This window comes from Taudactylus pleione, unplaced genomic scaffold (genome assembly GCF_031769625.1).
Source record: "Taudactylus pleione unplaced genomic scaffold, aTauple2 ptg000535l, whole genome shotgun sequence".
NCBI lineage: Eukaryota > Metazoa > Chordata > Amphibia > Anura > Myobatrachidae > Taudactylus > Taudactylus pleione.
The window spans coordinates 4,953,210-4,971,466 of NW_028284937.1; the positions used below are offsets into that span (position 1 = coordinate 4,953,210).

An 18,257-nucleotide genomic window follows, 5' to 3' on the forward strand; every position below is an offset into this window, starting at 1 on the left:
CGCAGATCGGAGTACCACGGCCTTCTGGGCCACGCTGGGGCCACCAGGATCAGTGTGCCTCCGTCCTGTTTGAACTTGCGCAGGACCCGAGGCAGCAGAGATATAGGAGGGAACAAGTAAGCCAGTTGAAACAGCCATTTCACCGACAGCGCGTCTATCAGACTTGCGCCTGCGTCCCTTGTCCTTGACCCGTACACAGGCAGCTTGTGATTGTAACGGGACGCCATCAGGTCCAGCTCTGGCAGCCCCCACTTGTCCACGAGTAGTTGGAATACCTCTGGATGAAGCGACCATTCCCCGGGATGCACATCGTAACGGCTGAGGAAGTCTGCCTCCCAATTGAGGACTCCTGGGATGAAAACTGCCGAGAGAGCTGGAAGATAGCGCTCCGCCCAAGCCAGGACGCGGGACACCTCCGACATCGCAGCTCGACTGCGAGTCCCTCCCTGGTGATTGATGTACGCCACCGTGGTGGCGTTGTCTGACTGCACCTGAACGGCCCTTCCGTGAAGAGCGGTGCCGGACGACTGCAGGGCTCTGTATACTGCCCGCAGTTCCAGGATGTTGATGGGAAGAATCGCTTCCTCCGCCGACCAACGACCCTGAAGTGACAAGGAGCCTGTCACCGCCCCCCAACCCCGGAGACTGGCATCTGTCGTGAGCAGAACCCATTCCGGGATCCAAAAGGGGCGCCCCTCCAGGAGATGCGCTGTCTGCAGCCACCAGGCTAGGGACAGACGCACCTCCGAGGACAACACCAGCATCTGAGAGCGGATCCTGTGTGGCAATCCGTTCCATTCTGAAAGAATCAGCCCCTGCAGGGGCCTGGAATGGAACTGGGCAAACTCCACCATGTCGAATGCCGACACCATGGACCCCAAAACTCTCATCGCTGAGTGCACCGACACTCTGCCACTGCTCAGACAACTGTGAATCCGCAGCTGTAAGGAGGAGACCTTCTCTGGAGTCAGAAAAATCCGTTGCTGACGAGAGTCCAGCAGGGCCCCCAAATGAACCATCCGTTGTGATGGGATGAGGGAGGATTTCTTCCAGTTGATCAACCAGCCGTGCGCCTGTAGACAAGCGACCGTCAGGTGGAGATGCTGGATCAGTACCTCCGGGGAGCTTGCCAGCAAGAGGAGGTCGTCTAGATACGGTAGCAACCGTATCCCCTGGCTCCGAAGGTGAGCCGCCATGACCGCCATCACCTTGGTAAATACCCTTGGTGCCGTGGAGAGACCAAAGGGTAGAGCCCTGAATTGGTAGTGGTTGTGGAGAATAGCAAACCGCAGAAACCTTTGGTGCGATGTTGCTATAGGCACATGGAGGTAGGCGTCCTGGATATCCAGGGAGACCATATAATCCCCCGGTTCCATCGCCAGTATGATGGAACGCAAAGTTTCCATCCTGAATTTGGGAACCCTGAGAAACCTGTTCAGGGACTTCAAATTGAGGATGGGGCGATGAGAGCCATTGGGTTTCTGCACCAGAAACAGCGTAGAGTAATACCCCATCCCACGTTGAGACTGTGGTACGGGTATAATGACCCCCGCCGTCAGCAAGGCCTCTATGGCTTCCTGAACCTGCAAGGCCTTGGTTTTGTCCTGAGAAGGACTTGTGCAAAAAAACTGGCAAGGCGGCCTGTGCCGAAAAGACAGGGCGTACCCCTGGGAGACCACTTCTCGCACCCAGGCATCCGTGGTGGTATTGTGCCAGCACTGGGCGAATTGAAGAAGTCGGCCTCCCACTCTGGGGTCCCCCAGAGGGAGGCCCGTCCCATCACGCAGAAGGCTTATCTTCTGGCTTGGAAGAAGGGCGCCTAGCACTCCAGGCTTGCTTCTTTGGCTTTGTGGCGGTCTTGGGTGCGGACTGCCTCGGGAAGGACTGACCCTTTGCCTTGCCCTGAACCCGAAAGGAACGAAACGCCGAGCTCCGGACCTTAGCAGGTGTAGTAGCTGAAGGGAGGAAGGCTGACTTGGATTTTGCCAGGATATCTACTATTTTGTCCAGGTCCGGACCAAATAGTAATTCCCCATTAAAAGGTAAGGCCTCCAAGCCTTTCTTTGAATCCGCGTCTGCTCTCCAAGACCGCAACCACAAGGATCTACGAGCAGACACTGCTGCCGCCGAAACCCTAGAGGTCAACAGGCTAGCATCCAAAGATGCTTCTCCAATGTAGGAGGCGGCATCTCTCATCTGTCCTAACAACGCCCCCTGGACGTCCGGAGATTCATCCGTAAACGTGTCCTCCAAGGCGTTGGCCCACCCCTCAATGGCCTTGGCCACCCAGGAGATGGCCATGGACGGCCGGGCTACAGCCCCTGAGAGAGAATAAATAGACTTTAGACAAGTCTCCACCTTCCTGTCCGTAGGATCCTTCAGCGAGGATATAGACGGCAATGGCAAAGTAGCACTCCTGATGAGGCGTGTTACATGGGAATCGACTGCAGGCGGAGTTTCCCATTTCTTACAATGCGCTTCCGGGAATGGATAATTGGACGCCAAGCGTTTCTGTGGCAGGAAACGCTTACTGGGCGTCTGCCAGGCCACCGCCATGTGATCAGTCAACTGATCAGACAAGGGGAACGCTGTAGAAGTAACCTTAGCTTTTTTAAAACTAGGATATCTTGACTTGGGAGCGGGTGCCTCATCCTCAATCAGAAGAATAGCCCGCACCGCCTTAACCAGAGCCCGCACATTGATGGAAGACTTAGTGTCTACCTCCTGGACTGAGGCATCTGAGGCTGAGTCATCCTGTACCTCACCATCATCCGAGAACCCCTCAGAATCCGAAAGATGCGCAGCCTGTGCCATGACTGAGCGTTTAGACGCCCTGGAGGGCACGTCACTGCGCAACATCGACTGAAAAGCCGAAGATGCTGCCGCCAAATCTTGGACAGTGTGGGAAAGCGCATCCACCCAGGGTGGAGGAGCTGTCACAGGAGCCTGAAACGGCACCACAGCCGGCTGTGCCACAGGGGTGGACTGAATATACATTGGCAACCCCGCATAGGGACCAACAGGCTGAGACCCCGGGGGAGTCTGCAATAATTGTGGGACACCCGGGGAATGGGGGATGGCAGGCTGGGGCAACGCCCTAGTAGGGGCGGCAGTCGGGACCGACAGACGGTCCGCGATGGACACCAGCACCTGGGAAAACATCGCCCATGGTGGCTCCTGCGAAATGGGAGGTTTAGACGTACCAGGGACCGCCTGGCACCGTCCGCACAGGCCGTCCTGTGACAAATCCTCCCTATCCACTCCTGCAGAACAGCGCCTGCAGGAGAACAATGCTGGAGCCCCGGAGTGCTCAATCTCCTCCTCAGACATGACTTAGGAAGAAAACGTGCGCACTCACCAATGTGCTGAACAACAGCCCACAATATGGTACTGTGTAGCACACAACTGTATGTGACGGACCTCACAAATACGTGATCTATATAGGTGAGGTCAGTAGAAACACCCTTCCCCCGCACACCTGTAGGGCTTGTAGGAGAAGGAAAGGGATAGGTACAGGCTGACAGTAAGTAGAAAAAAGACACAGACAGGCAGCACTAGCAAAAGTCACATACCATGCAGGAAGATATACTCACTGCACCTTTCCACTACAATCAACCTCCCAGATTCAGTGTCTGGGAGGGCTATAGTGCTGTGTACACTGTCCTTCTGCAGGGGAGAGGTACACAGGGGGACCGGTCCGCGTGCTCCCTGAGAGTATCCACGCTGCCAGTAAGAAAATGGCCGCTGGAGACCTCAGAGGAGGAGTGGCCGAGTATCTGCAGCTCAGCGACGCCAGACTCCGAGCTGAAAGGCGCGCTGAGCTGAGGGGAGGAGCCGCTAGACAGGGAAGGCTTCCTCCCCTGGCTAGCATATTAACCCCCGGGTTGCCGGCATCCCGCTTGCCGCGATATTAACCCTGGTGGTCTAGTGGTCTGGCGGGGTATGCCTCCGCTGGAGGGGGGGCCCGCCGCCACCGCTAGCGCCCCCGGTCTGTCCCCTAGACCGGGGGCATGGGACTGCATTTACAAGGAACCCGCGCACCGCCGCTAATCAGCGGTGCGCGGCTTACCTGATCTCCCCGGCGTCTTCCGGCAGCAGTCCCGGGGGAAGCCAGAGTCCGGCTAGTACAGACTCTGGCTTCCCCCGCCGCGATCCCCAGTTCAGTGCTGGCGTCGCGGCGCCAGCAGGGAGAAGGAGCGGCAGTGTGGGCGTCTGTACAGACAGCCCAGCGCTGCTGCTCTAGAGAAAAAACTAATAGTAAAAAATAAATAAATTTAACTAAGTTCAATAAAAAATTAAAAGCTTTAGGGGGCTGCTCCTGCAGCCCACCCCGCAGGGTGACCCGACTCCGGCCGGGCACCATCTAAAACTGAGGTGCCTGTGGCTCGGGGGCGGGGTATAGGGGAGGTTGGACCCAAGTGCATCCTGGGAGCAGCTAAAAGCTTTAACTCCGTGGTGCCCGAGGATCCAGGATCCAGCTATACCCCAAGGTCACCCTGTGGACCCCTATGGACCCTGAAGTAGAAATTGCCATTACAGAGAAATCTGCGATGAGATCTTCTGAATGACGCAGTAGGGCCAGATATTCGGGACCTATGAGGGGCGTTTACTATTATCTGTGTGATGGCGGTCACCTTCTTTAATTACCAATGGTTTCCCAATATAAAACTAAATACATTCCTAGTGCTTTATTAGAGACTTACCCTGTGTCCATCTCCTGGATCATAGGTTTGGATTTTGTTCTGATATTTTGGTCAGAGATGGAGCCCATGAACTTTCTATTCTTCAACATTCGCCATTCTGCAGGAACATATACATATAATGGTCTCTCAAAAAGTACTTAATGTGTTTTATAAAGCATACGAGACAGAGAAAATGTGCAGATAGTTACTCAAACTGTAGACGAGGTCCCATTTCTAAGACTCTGCAAGTACTTAGTTCCACATCGAGGCTACGCAGACATAAACAAGGAGAGCTAGCTCACAGGAATGTCATTACAAACGTGATATCTATTTTGTCAGTTACATATAAAATAACTAAATAAAGCTGGGTCTGTCAGGCCTTGAGCGAGTTTACACTGACGGGGCTAAGCACCACTTTGGGAAAATTTGCACACATTCTACTTAATCCTCAGGACTGGTAGACTTACTGTGGTGTCCTGCTAATTGCTTATAATGTGACCATGCTCAAAAGCAGCTTTTAAAAGAGACCCGCTGCTACTTTGATAGTCAGGATTGCAGAAAATGCAAAAGTTCCAGCGGACGCCTGAATTTTATGGGTAGAAAGTAGAAAGGAAGGTGTAGAGTGTGTAAGCACTATAATATGATTATTAGATTTATGTTAAAGCTTTTTCGCTGAATCCAGTGGGGGTCACAGGAACATTGGTGTATAGAGAGCAGTATGAGGACCTTCATCAAATCCACTGGCTCAAAAGGAAGGGTCTGTAAGATGGTCAGCACCAGATTGCGATTCCAAAGAGCTACTGAAGGAGGGAGCGAGGGGATGGAGGAGATAGTTGGTTGTATGGAGACTGTGCTTGCACCACACCCTGAAAGATGGTCTGGACTTCAAGTAAGAGCCAGATTCCCCTGAAAAAAACCCAAAAGGGCTTAGACCTCAATCTTTGAATAGCGCAGTATCTAATCTCGTTCCAGGCCATACTGCAAGGCAGCCGTAACCAATCCAACCAAAGACAGAGGCAGGAAACCAAGAAAGGTAGAAATTCCAAACCCTGTGGTAAAACTTGGTTGAAAAGTATTTCTGAGCCATAAACATGATCTGAATCACTCATAAAAAGCTTTAGCTGTATAGAATTAGCTTGAGTTAAAGCGGCAATGTCTTGAGGCAGACACAACTTTATGAGTAACCGCAGAGGCACAGATACCAGAGGGAAAAGGTAAACCAAATGAGGTGCCAATGAACCAACACAGAAGCTGTTACAGGGCTGCGTAGTAAAGTCAGATGCAATTGGACAGGCATTGCATGCAAGGTAATAAATACAGATAATCATCGGTATGCAGAGTCATATATAAATCTATGTTTTGGCACTGCCCCTATTCATGTGCTTGACTTCATAGCAGTCACTATTAATAGTACATACAGTGCATCCGGAAAGTATTCACAACGCTTCACTTTTTCCACATTTTGCTATGTTACAGCCTAATTCCAAAATGGAATAAATTAATTTTTGTCCTCAAAATTCTGCACACAGTACCCCATAATGACAACGTGTAAAAAGTATTTTTGAGATTTTTGCATATTTAATTAAAAAAATTTAACACTAAGAAATCACATGTACATAAGTATTCACGGCCTTTGCCATGAACAGTGGCGTAACTAGGGCAGGGCGATCGGGGTGCGTGCCCTGGGCGCCGTTGGACGGCGTCGCGGGGGGGGGGGGGGGGGGGGGGCGCCGCCGGCCACGGTACCGGGCCGCCCTAGTTAGCCAGTGTAGCGCCGACCGCAATGAGTGCGGTCAGCGCTACACATTTAGACAGGACCGGCGCTAGGCTTCCAGCGCCGGTCCTGTGCTGCACACCTGAGCCCGTTCCCTCCCCCTGAGCGCTTGCCCAATAGCGCCAGGAGGCGGGCTCAGGCTGTGCATAACACACGCATCGCCGCCAGCGTGTGTTAAACAGCAGCCAATGAGAGTCAGATCTGCTGCAGCACCCACTGCAAGAGGGTAATGGGACAGACGTCATGTGACATCATGACGTCTCTCCCATTATGCTGAGCGCGCCAGCCCGGGAGGACTGGCGGCGGGAGCGGTGTTGCGGTCCGGAGCAGCAGCGTGGATTCAGGTAAGTATGTTTTTATATATATTTTTTTTTAAATCTGTCAGCACTACTGGGGGCACAATGGGGGAGGGGGGCGGCTACTACTGGGGGGGAACCTCTACTGGGGTGGGGGCACAACGGGGGCTGGTGGCTACTACTGGGGGCACCATTATTGGGAGGACCTCTACTGGGGGGGGGGCTATTACTGGGGGCACCATTATTGGAAAGACCTCTACTGGGGGGGGGGCTATTACAGGGGGCACTTAATTGGGAGGGGGAACCTCAACTTAGGATCACAAGTTGGGGGGGGGGGGGGGAACTACTACTGGGGGCATTATAAAAGGGGCCTACTACTAGGGGCACTGCACTGGGGAGACCACAACTGGGGCAATAACAGGAAGGACCACTGGACAGGGGGGGGGGGTCACTACTGGGGGCCTGCATCAGGGGGACCACTACTGGGGGCACTGCATGGGAGGGGGGGGGGGGGGACTACTGCTGGGGGCACTATATAAGGGGCTTACTGCCAGGGGCACTGCGGGTACCACTACAGGGGGCACTAGATAGGGGGTGATCACTACTGGGTGCTTGCATAAGGGGGACCACTACTGGGAAAACTGCATAGGGACACTACTGCTGGGGGCACTATATAAAGGGCACTGCATAAGGGGGGGGGACTACTACTGGGGGCACTATATAAAGGGCACTGCATAAGGGGATACCACTACTGGGTGCACTGCATTGTGGGGACTGCTACTGGGGGCACTGCATAGGGCACTGCATTTGGGGGGACCACTACTGTGGGCACTGAGTAAGGGGAACTAATTGGGGGCTGTATAAGGGGGAACACTACTGGGGATACTGTATAAGGGGCACTACTATGGACCTGCATAAGAGGGACCACAACTGCATACTGGGGGCACTGTATAAGGGGTACTACTGGGGTTAAGGTGCATATGGATAGGAATGTACAGCGTGAAAATAAAGGGGTGTGTCATGTTGACACGCCCCATTTTGAAGTGACCACGTGCACATGTTGGGGGGAGGTCTCCCTTTTCACATTTGCCCTGGGCTCCAAATACCCTAGTTACACCACTGGCCATGAAGCTCAAAATTGAGCTCAGGTGCATCCTGTTTCCACTGATCATCCTTGAGAATTTCCTACAGTTTAATTGGAGTCCACCTGTGGTAAATTCAGTTGATTGGACATGATTTTGAAAGGCATACACCTGTCTATATAAAAGGTCCCAAACTTGACAGTGCATGTCAGAGCACAAACCAAGCATGAAGTCCAAGGAATTGTCTGTAGACATCCGGGACAGGATTGTCTCGAGGTACAAATATGGGGAAGGGTACAGAAAAATATCTGCTGCTTTGAAGGTCCCAATGAGCACAATGGCCTCCATCATCCATAAATGGAAGAAGTTCGGAACCACTAGGACTCTTCCTAGAGTTGGCCGGCCGTCTAAACTGAGCAATCGGGGGAGCAGGGCCCTAGTCAGGGAGGTGAACAAGAACCCGATGGTCACTCTGTTAGAGCTACAGCAATCCTCTGTGGAGAAAGGAGAACCTTCCCGAAGGACAACAATCTCTGCAGCAATCCACCAATCAGGCCTGTATGGTAGAGTGGCCAGACGGAAGCCACTCCTTAGTAAACAGCACATGGCAGCCTGCCTGGAGTTTGACAAAATGCACCTGAAAGACTCTGAGACCATGAGACACACTTTGGCGTGAATGCCAGGCGTTATGATTGGAGGAAACCAGGCACCGCTCATCACCAGACCAATACCATCCCCACAGTGAAGCATGGTGGTGGCAGCATCATGCTGTGGGGAGGTTTTCAGTGGCAGGAACTGGGAGACTAGTCAGGATTAGAGGGAAAGATGAATGCAGCAATGTACAGAGACATCGTGGATGAAAACCTGCTCCAGAGCGCTCTTGACATCAGACTGGGGCGACGGTTCATCTTTTAGCAGGACAACGACCCTAAGCACACAGCCAAGATATCAAAGGAGTGGCTTCAGGAAAACTCTGTGAATGTCCTTGAGTGCCCCAGCCAGAGCCCAGACTTGAATCCAATTGAACATCTCTGGAGACATCTGAAAATGGCTGTGCACCGACGCTTCCCATCCAACCTGATGGAGCTTGAGAGGTGCTGCAAAGAGGAATGGGCGAAACTGCCCAAAGATAGGTGTGCCAAGCTTGTGGCATCATATTCAAAAAGACTTGAGGCTGTAATTGCTGCCAAAGGTGCAACAACAAAGTATTGAGCAAAGGTTGTTAATACTGATGTACATGTGATTTCTTGCTTTTTTATTTTAATGAAATTTGTAAAAATAAAATTTTTTTTTACACATTGTCATTATGGGGTATTGTGTGTAGAATTTTGAGGACAAAAATTTATTTATTTCATTTTGGAATAAGCCTGTAACATAACAAAATGTGGAAAAAGTGAAGCGTTGGGAATACTTTCCGGATGCACTGTACTTGCACCAGCCCTACCCTTGGAGCAAGAGATCTGAGAACAGATGGATATCTGCGTACACACAACTGTCCATAGTCGGCAATTTCATCAGCATGTCCTCTGTACATATAACCTATGTGCAAATGCCGGCTAACCAGCTAGTTCCGCCCTTTCAGCCGCACATGGTGTAGCCCTGGAGGACTAGTGGAGAGAAAGCAACTAGGTGAGGACTTCAGGTAGATCCATGATGTGTTGCAGACCCATGATGCCTCTCACCCAAGCATCTGTGGTCCCAATAAAGAAGCAGACAAGCTCCTACCACAAGAGCTCTCGAGTGGGCACCATGCATTTCAAAATCAGGAAAAACACCAGCTTGGATGGTGTTGGGATGGATTTCTTGCCAGTAATGCTGATTGTATGTATGTGAGAGGGTTGGGGAACTGGATGTCTAGCCAAGTCTGTTTACTTCTCTGCAGGCCTATACGAGGAGTGGAGAACAGGCCTCTATAGGGCTCAGACACCTCAAAGCCATGTAGGAATGGAATGACCGAAATCAAGAGCCTTTGGTCTAGTGAAGATAACAGGGAGAAAGGAACGATTTCCCCTTGTGGCTTGGGAAATAATTATGCCTAGTTCTGGAACAAACAGGACCACCAGAGTACTATACACTTTGTCCGCCTCAAATGTCTAAAGCCAGACATTCTTGCTCCAATGAGCTCCAGATATTATTATTATCCTTTATTTATATGGCGCCACAAGGGTTCCGCAGCGCCTTGCAAAGTACAGAAACAAATGAGCACACAAGACAACCGTTATTAACAGTAGAGACAATGCAGGACAAGTACATGATTTATAAACAATGCTGCATAACACCTAAATAAGCAGCAGGGTGTCAGTAAGCAGTTTTAGGTGCCATTGTAAATGAAAGTAAAAGTAAGGTAAGAAGAAGCACGTGAGGAAAGAGGGCTTACATTCTGAGGGGAGGGTCAGACAAACAGGGGTGACACAGATGGGCTAGATAGTGAGGAAGGAGCATAAAGTAGTGGGTTAGGATGAGCGCTGGAAAGCATTGAGGAAGAAATGGGTCTTGAGGGCCCATTTGAAGATTAAGAGCCAGGAAGCCAAGTGATGGAGGAATTTTGCAGGAGCAGTGGTGTCAGAGGGGTAAATCCAGGGTTTGGTGATGGCAAGGAGAATCAAGGCATTGCAGATAAAGTGCTCATGAACAGAGATCAGTTTATTATAGACAAAACTGGCTTTCCAGAGGGAACAGGAGAGAGGGACAGAGTTATGAGGTGAGAGGAGAATGAGATTATTAGGGTTGATGTAGTGTGGAGGTGATATTGATCTAGAGAAGGGGGATAAGGAGTGTGGGGGTATGTGGCTGGCTTCTGAATGAGGAAGGGTGACAGCAGGTGGTGGGTTAGGTGGAGGTTTAGTGTGGTGTGGGGGGGGGGGGGGGAAGAATAGGTACCTTGGAGAAAAGAGAAGGTGCAGGGTTTAGTGGTGGTGCAGCAGGACCATGGTGGAAGAGAAGTGAATAATACTAGAGTTGTGGGAGATGCAGTTGAGAGACTTATATGTGATGCAGAGAGACAGAGAAGGGGAAGGAGGGGGAGAACGTAGAGGGGACTATGGATGGAGAAAAGAGTTGAAAACTGGTGGTAGAGGAGAAAATAATGTAGCAGCTAAGTGAGGGAGGAGTAGAAGAAAAGAGACATCGTGTAGATGAGGCAGTTAGGGGGGTAAAAGTCAGTAGTAGTAATGAGTGTGAGATGAGGGAGCAGTACAGGTCAAAGGTCAGAATCAGATAAAAGGAAGAACAGTGCTGGAAGATGTAAAGGCACAACTACAATAGTATATGATAACCAAAATAGGAGTATAGAGCTGTTAAAGTAGCAAGACTTGAGAATTAGTATAAAGTATGAATATAAAAAAAAAAAAAAAAAAAAAAAGGTATAGGTGTGAAACAATGGTATAAAGATAAATTGACAGTGGTATTGGAATGATTTAAACAATGTAGAGAAGAAACACAAACATACAAGTATTAAATGTTCAGTAAGCAGGTAGTTGCTTGTAATGCTGAAGCAGGGTGTTGGCAAAAGGTGTGTCCAGGTTATAATGGGAGCTGGTTGCCGAGTAGCAGGGTTTCCAGAAGCTCAGAAGATCTTTTTTTTTTTTTCCAAGTTATAGAGTTCTTTTAAAATGTTGTCCTCCTGTCTTCGTCCTGTTTAACTCCTGAATAACTCTTTAAGTTATGCTGTACATGTAGTCCCACTTAGAAAAAAACCCACTTTGAAATAAAACCTAGCAGCCTTGTTCAAGCCTAAAGCCTTGTGACCTACTGATTATATAGTATATATAACAGGTGTAGTCACTGATTACACCCACCCTCAATACCCTCACCCACACCAGATACAAGTCATAAAAGTCTAATACAAACAAGCAGAGCCAAAACAGCATCCCATGAAGCTAGGAGATAAGATCTGACTATATAATTAAATTTAAAGTTACTCTGGAGTTTACAGATATTAATTAAAGACAGTATACCTAGCAACTCAGAGAATTCCAGACAGCATTGGTTTTTCTATAATAGATGCCTGGTGCAAATATATGATTACCTAGCAAATCAGAGAAATGGTTATAATAATAATAATAATAATAATAATAATAAAAATAATAATAATTGTTGCTTCCCCTAAAAATACAGAGACTTCTGGGATATGATCCAACAGATTAAGTAAATCCACTTTCAGTCTGTCACATTCAAGACCCTCTTCACTGCCCTACTGACTCAATGTTTAGGGTCTGCCTGATGAAACACACTAAATCGTCCACATCTCGATTCCTAATAAAATCTCCATCAAAACCAAAGAAAATCTCAGGGTCAGAGTAAGAGCCTTCCGTCACCTCTCCTTCCCCCTGGGAAGAAAACTCAGAGGTTGACTCCTAAAAAGACTAGAGAATCCCTGTAAGTGCTGATGTCAGAACCCTCTCCAAGGAAGAGGATACATGAGGCGCAGTAAAGGAAGAACCCATAGGGTCTTGGAGTGAGGCTCAGCAAAGGCATTTAACACTCCTTGAGGCTGCTGTGGGAGAGGCAGAGAAGGGAGAGGCCCTGATCAGCTTCCTACAAGGCATGCGGGGAGCTACATGAGCTCTGCAATATCCTGTGCCATAGATTTGCCACTAATTCTCCGCCGCACACAGGACATCTACCCCAGACTGGGCGCAAGGCAGTTTCGAGAAACATTAGGAGCAGACAAGCCACTGTCCATCCTGCAGGCTTGGCCGTTGATGTACACCCTTCCCAGACATATGCAAAAGAGAATAGGAAAAAAAAAAAAAGAAGTAGGAGAAGACAACCATTGCTGTTCCACAATAAAAATAGGAGCTCACATAAAATTCCTTGTATAAGTGACCAGATGGGGGAGAGAAGGAGCCAGTTGCTCCCAAAGAAGGCCGGCAGTGTCAGTTGTGTTTGGCTTTCCAAACTGGGATCCACACCAGAAGTGCTGAAAGGACAGACCCTTAGCCTACTTAGTGTGGGGATGCTATGCCATGCGGAAAAACTTATGAAATCTTGTAGAACAGAATAATTTCATCTTTCACGCAACACCATTTACTATAGAATTGTTAAAATCCTGATAATAGTAAAAGTGACATAAAAAGGAGGCATAGTATCAAACAAAACATTCAGTAATAGAATGTATTCAATATAGAATAATTCTGATTTTAGAAGGGAGAACTGAGCATTAATGCTTGTGCTTCCGATATGATCACTAAGCAGCAGTATTATTGAGAGATTTTATTTTCCCTTGCTACGCACATCAATTACTGATAACAGTAACAAAGTATATTGAAGATAAAATAATCAAATTAATAGGTTATAAAAGAGTAAATTTTGACCAAGTATTATAAATGTAAGTCTAAGTGAAACATTAACATGCAGTATACACAGAACATAATGGTTTGGGATAAATGGTGCCATCCAGCACCTGTCACACTGAGTTACCTCTAGAGAGCTCCAGTTCATACTTGTTCTCCAGTCCTTCCATTGCCACAGTGATAAAGAATTCCTTGAACAGTTCATTACTCTGACAAAGAGAGGAAACGGTAGCCGATAAAAACGCAGAATTAGTTTAGACACTGTCACATACATTTTGAAAGTAGTCTGTTGTATTTATTGTGGATGGATACCTTAATCTTGTCATAGAAGGAATTATGTATCACAAGGTCATAGGCTGTGCAACCGCTGCCACCTGGATAAAGAGACAAACAAGAAATCAGATGCCTTTCATCCAAATTTACTTATATTGAGTGATACAAATCGAACAGGAAAAAAAAAAAAAAAAAAAAAAGTAAAAAGCTAGAACTGTAGGAATACTCAGCAAAATAATTACATATGATATAAAATAATATACTAATATAAAGCCATAACCTTTTATGATCACTGTCTCTTTCCCTTAAAAGAGGATATCCCTCCTTAATACAATCTCTGTTCAGCCGCCATGTAACAACCTTACACAGCACGATTTCCATTCAAAGTTCTCTGGCAGGGATGAGTATCACTAGAAACCAAATGGGCTCCTTCATGTATGGGACCTTTGTAGTTCTATTAGTTAAGCACAGGTTCCCAAACCCGGTCCTCCGGACCCCAAACAGTGCATGTTTTCCAGGTCTCCTCACAGAATCACAAGTGAAATAATTAGCTCCACCTGTGCATCTTTTAATATGTGTCACTGAGTAATGAATACACCTGTGCACCTGCTGTGTGACCTGGAAAATGTGACCTTACCCAGCGTAGTCCCTTTGCCCCCCTACTGGAGGAAGAAGAAAAAATATTTTCTGTAGAGCTCTGGTTTAAGATATTAACTGTCCCTCAAAACATTGAGCTTTCAAGGGAGCTCTCCATCATAACAAAGTCATCCAATCCATCCCTGTAGCAGAGGCAACATTGTCTGAAAGACAGCACAGGAGGAAGGGCAGCCCGAGTGAGATCATTCTCCTGGCAGCTAACAGATACACAAGAAAGCTAAATAAACCAGATACTGTAGATGCTTAAGTTAGGACTTGAGTAATTAAGGTTAGAGAAGTTTGTTAATTGTGGTTATCTCCTTTAAGATATATACTTACTGATAAGATCCTGCTGCATCATCTAAGTCTATCAATATTCTATCATCTAGTCATCACCACTGTGTAACGGTCAGTAAGACCCCCTTCCTTATAGCATTGCAGTGGTCATTCCCAGACCAGGACTTATCACAATGCAGTAAGTAAGACTGGTAAGCATCTTGGAAACATTTTGATGGACGCCTTAACATTAGAACAGAGAAGCCTCCAGCACAAACAAAATTAGATTTTCTTAACAATTCAGTTTAACATAAGTTTTCTGAGCAGGTTTTGGCTGTAATAATAAGGAATGGGAAGAGTAGAACCTTGTGCCACGACGGCTGCATTGTCTCACTTTTTTCCCTATAGATGTATTTGTTAGATCACAATTACAAACAAGGTAGGATCACCACAAATGCTTACTGTTATCTACTTCCACGTGCGGCTCCCCGATGCTCATGGGAACACGATAACCAGAAGGATCATCCGATTCCAGGATGGTGACCAGCTCCTGCTCGCTGAGGTCTGGGGGTGCCGGGATCTGGCTGGACTTGCAGATGTTAATGAAGATCTTTGCATTTTTAGATGTGCGAGTTTTAATGCAGAAACCTGATGTAGAACGAAAACCATCACCAAGGAAAGCTATATATAGAATACGGCACTTATAGCTACACAACAATATGTACAGACTTGTAAATGGGGAAATTTACACTGTTTCAATATAAATTTACTAAAAAATAAAATTAAAATCAAGACAATCTGTGCTACAGATATTGGAGGAAAAACACACTTACCTGGCTGGGGTCGGATTTGTTTTGAGTCTGATGGATTTGGAAGTCTGCTTTGTATATCTTGTTTTGCCTTAAAGTAGATACAATAGAGTGAGACAACAGTCAAATACATATTTTAATTAGTACAAAAGCATAAAACACATTAAGGAAAAAAAAAAAAAAATTAAAAATAATCCAGAGTATTTCCTTAAAAATAATCCCCCATCCTATGTATTGGCAGAGTCACAAGTACCCCAGAGTCCTGGAGGCAATCGCCCTGGCCAGTGCTGGTTATTGGTCCCTTCTCCAGTTTAAAAAATAAACTCAGTGGGGCTGCAGCCAGTTGGTTTGGCGAGCGTATCTCGCATGTTTACACACTGCAAATGCTCTGGAGCTGAGCATACGCATCTAAGGGTAATGCAAAGTTGTATCTCCACTTGCAACTGAAGGGGTGTAACTTGATTGCAATGGAGCATTGGCACGTTAAAAAAGGAGAGAGGTCATGGCCAACGGAACTGTGCCTTAGACAGAGTTGTGTGTACGCAGATATAGGTCTGTTTCCAGATGCATTTTGATTGTGCGAGTTCAAGCAAGTTTAATGTGCGACCAATGTTTCTGCTTTTCTACATAAATGGTGGATGTGAGACACCGGAGAGGCGTCTCTGTGCACAAGACGGCGGTTGAGTCATTAGCATATGTTCGCAAGTTCACTTCGTATGGGATTGCATCAGTGACGTGCTATGTATCTCTGATTGGACAAATGCTGGGTCTCGGTGGCAGCTGTACAGTCAAGGTTATAAACACAATGAGCTATGGACAAAGGACTGTTAACAGCACTGGTGACGGTGAGTACATGGTGAACTGCGTATGGACCCGACTCCAGAGCTTAATGAAGAATGGTTAATCTTTAAAAATAGGTTGTGCTGTTTAAATTAAAACTATAGATTTCTCATTCCTCAGTTTGAAAAAGCGTCAGCGATTTGCACCGGACATCGTAAGCAAGCAACATGCACAGGACGTCAGACGCTGGGCTTGTAAGCTTGCACTGCAAACTTTCCTTGCAAGTAGTTTCCCTGCAAAAACAGAGGCATTTTCAGGGTTGGAAACTCTGTACAGCTCTGTTAACTGGACAGTACACAAAGAAAATTGTATATATGGAAATAGGGGATCGCCATGGGTGCATCTAGTACTCTTCCTGTCAGAGAAGAGGCATATAAAAATAGCTCTGGGCTTCTATTAATTCATTAAGAGACATCCACATAGAACCTGTAGCAAGCAGATATTGAGGGTTTCACCATGCATTGTTTACAGCACACGAGAGCTGCCGAAACGGCTTCAGACACATCAGTCTTACAGCTGACTTCTGTTTGAAGCCTACGGAGGAGCAGAAATCATCTACAGTAATGGGACAATATGTGCACAGTTCAGATGTATTTAATCTGCCTCTTACAGAAGAAATCCCAAGTTAACTACAGAGGGAGGATACATGACAATAGAATCAATTACAATATGTGTCAAATAAATCCCGAGATGACATTACACCATATAATGTAACATACCTTCAGCAACATCTGCTCATACAGAGCTTCTTCCATCTCTGCATTCAGCTCTGCAGAGAGCAGGGATTTATCGGATTCCATCATGAAGCACTAGCAATCTGGATCCGTTAGAACCTAAACTTATCCTCTAAGATTTAGCAGGAAGAGTCTGAACAAAAAAAAAAAAAAAAAGGAACACATTTTCCATGTCAGAGGCCAAACACAACCAAAGCTACACATTAATATCATCTGCCCCATTGTTAGAGAGACACTTTCTTAAGCAATACTGGAAAACACAAATTGTGCTTTCCCCATGACCCGAGATGGAAAGTCAGCTCTTAAGAGCTGGAGAGATGACTTTCTGTCCTTCCATAGTACTTCAAAATGATCTATTAAAGTTCTTCCAGAGAGCTCTAGTGATGCACTGTGGATGACTTGCAGTGTGCTAGTTTTCCCTGCAGTGTCAACAGCACTGTCTCTGGATACTGTTCCTTTTACCATGGGGAAACCGGACACCAGCAGCTTATGGTTTTTATGCATCAGTCTATAACCACCGGCAGCAGTTGTCGATTATTGGATCACGTCAATACAGCGTTTTATATAATGAAAATGCAGCAAGGACCTCAGACACAACACCATACACCACCCTTTGCGTAGTATCAGACCCAGACACAACACCATACACCACCCTTTGCGTAGTATCAAACCCAGATACAACACCATACACCACCCTTTGTGTAGTTTCGGACCCAGATACAATATCATATACTCTTTGTGTAGTATTAAACCCCAGGAGCCAGGCAGCCAACATGTCTAACTTTTGTAAAATAATTCCTATTAAAGTCAATAAAAGTAATATTCACCCTCTCTCTTCTAAAGATCTTGCTGAATGGCTCCTAGATCCTATGTTGGTTTAGTCTTCATTCTAGCACCTGTTAAAACCCGTGCAGTTTCTCTTTACAGCCTGGGGTATAGCTCTCTGCTCGGGTGCTTACAGCGCACAAACTGCTGAATCTCATCAGTTTGTTGCATCAGCTGAGTGTACTAGAAGCACCAGAGCAGAAAGCAACACCCCTGGCAGGATAGAGGAACTGCACGGGTTGGGAAAGGTGCAGGGTGCTAGAATGAAGACTATAGTTTGTTCACTCCTCTGTTAAGGCATTTATTAACACATGCTCTAGTAAGGAACACAATTCTGCATCTCTATGAGCATTTCTTGCAGAATAAATTCCAGACACATTATTGGGAAGCATGCTTACTATGAGAACGACATGGCACAACAGTCACTTTTATCCTTAAATAAATAAACAGTACAACAGTAAATTACAATGACATAGAGAAATCTCATATCTCACTGATAGAGAAAAATTTAGATTTCATAATGGAGTGGTGTTGAGACACTGGTAACAGTGCTATGCAAATAGGATTGTATTTGTACATGACATTGATCTAAACCAAGGTTCCCCAAAAGCAGTCCTCAGGAGTCCTTAACAGTGCATTTTTTACACATCTCCTTAGTATGGCAAGTGAAATAATTAGCTTTACCTGTAGATCTTTTAAAATGTGTCAGCAGTGATATATACCCCTATGCACAAAC

At 46.9% G+C, this 18,257-nt stretch overlaps 1 protein-coding gene across 1 annotated transcript in view; it reads right to left on the bottom strand.

The window, feature by feature from the left end:
- The window catches only part of PIH1D1 (PIH1 domain containing 1), a 40,390-nt gene that overhangs the window by 19,903 nt on the left and 2,230 nt on the right, over nucleotides 1-18,257 (bottom strand). The window contains exons 2-7 of the mRNA XM_088450925.1: nucleotides 16,682-16,829; nucleotides 15,147-15,213; nucleotides 14,776-14,961; nucleotides 13,441-13,502; nucleotides 13,256-13,337; nucleotides 4,704-4,800 (exon numbers count right to left, since the gene is read on the bottom strand). Of these exons, the coding sequence (XP_088307051.1) occupies nucleotides 4,704-4,800; nucleotides 13,256-13,337; nucleotides 13,441-13,502; nucleotides 14,776-14,961; nucleotides 15,147-15,213; nucleotides 16,682-16,765 (578 nt within the window). The 5' untranslated portion in view covers nucleotides 16,766-16,829. The remainder of the gene's footprint in view (nucleotides 1-4,703; nucleotides 4,801-13,255; nucleotides 13,338-13,440; nucleotides 13,503-14,775; nucleotides 14,962-15,146; nucleotides 15,214-16,681; nucleotides 16,830-18,257) is intronic.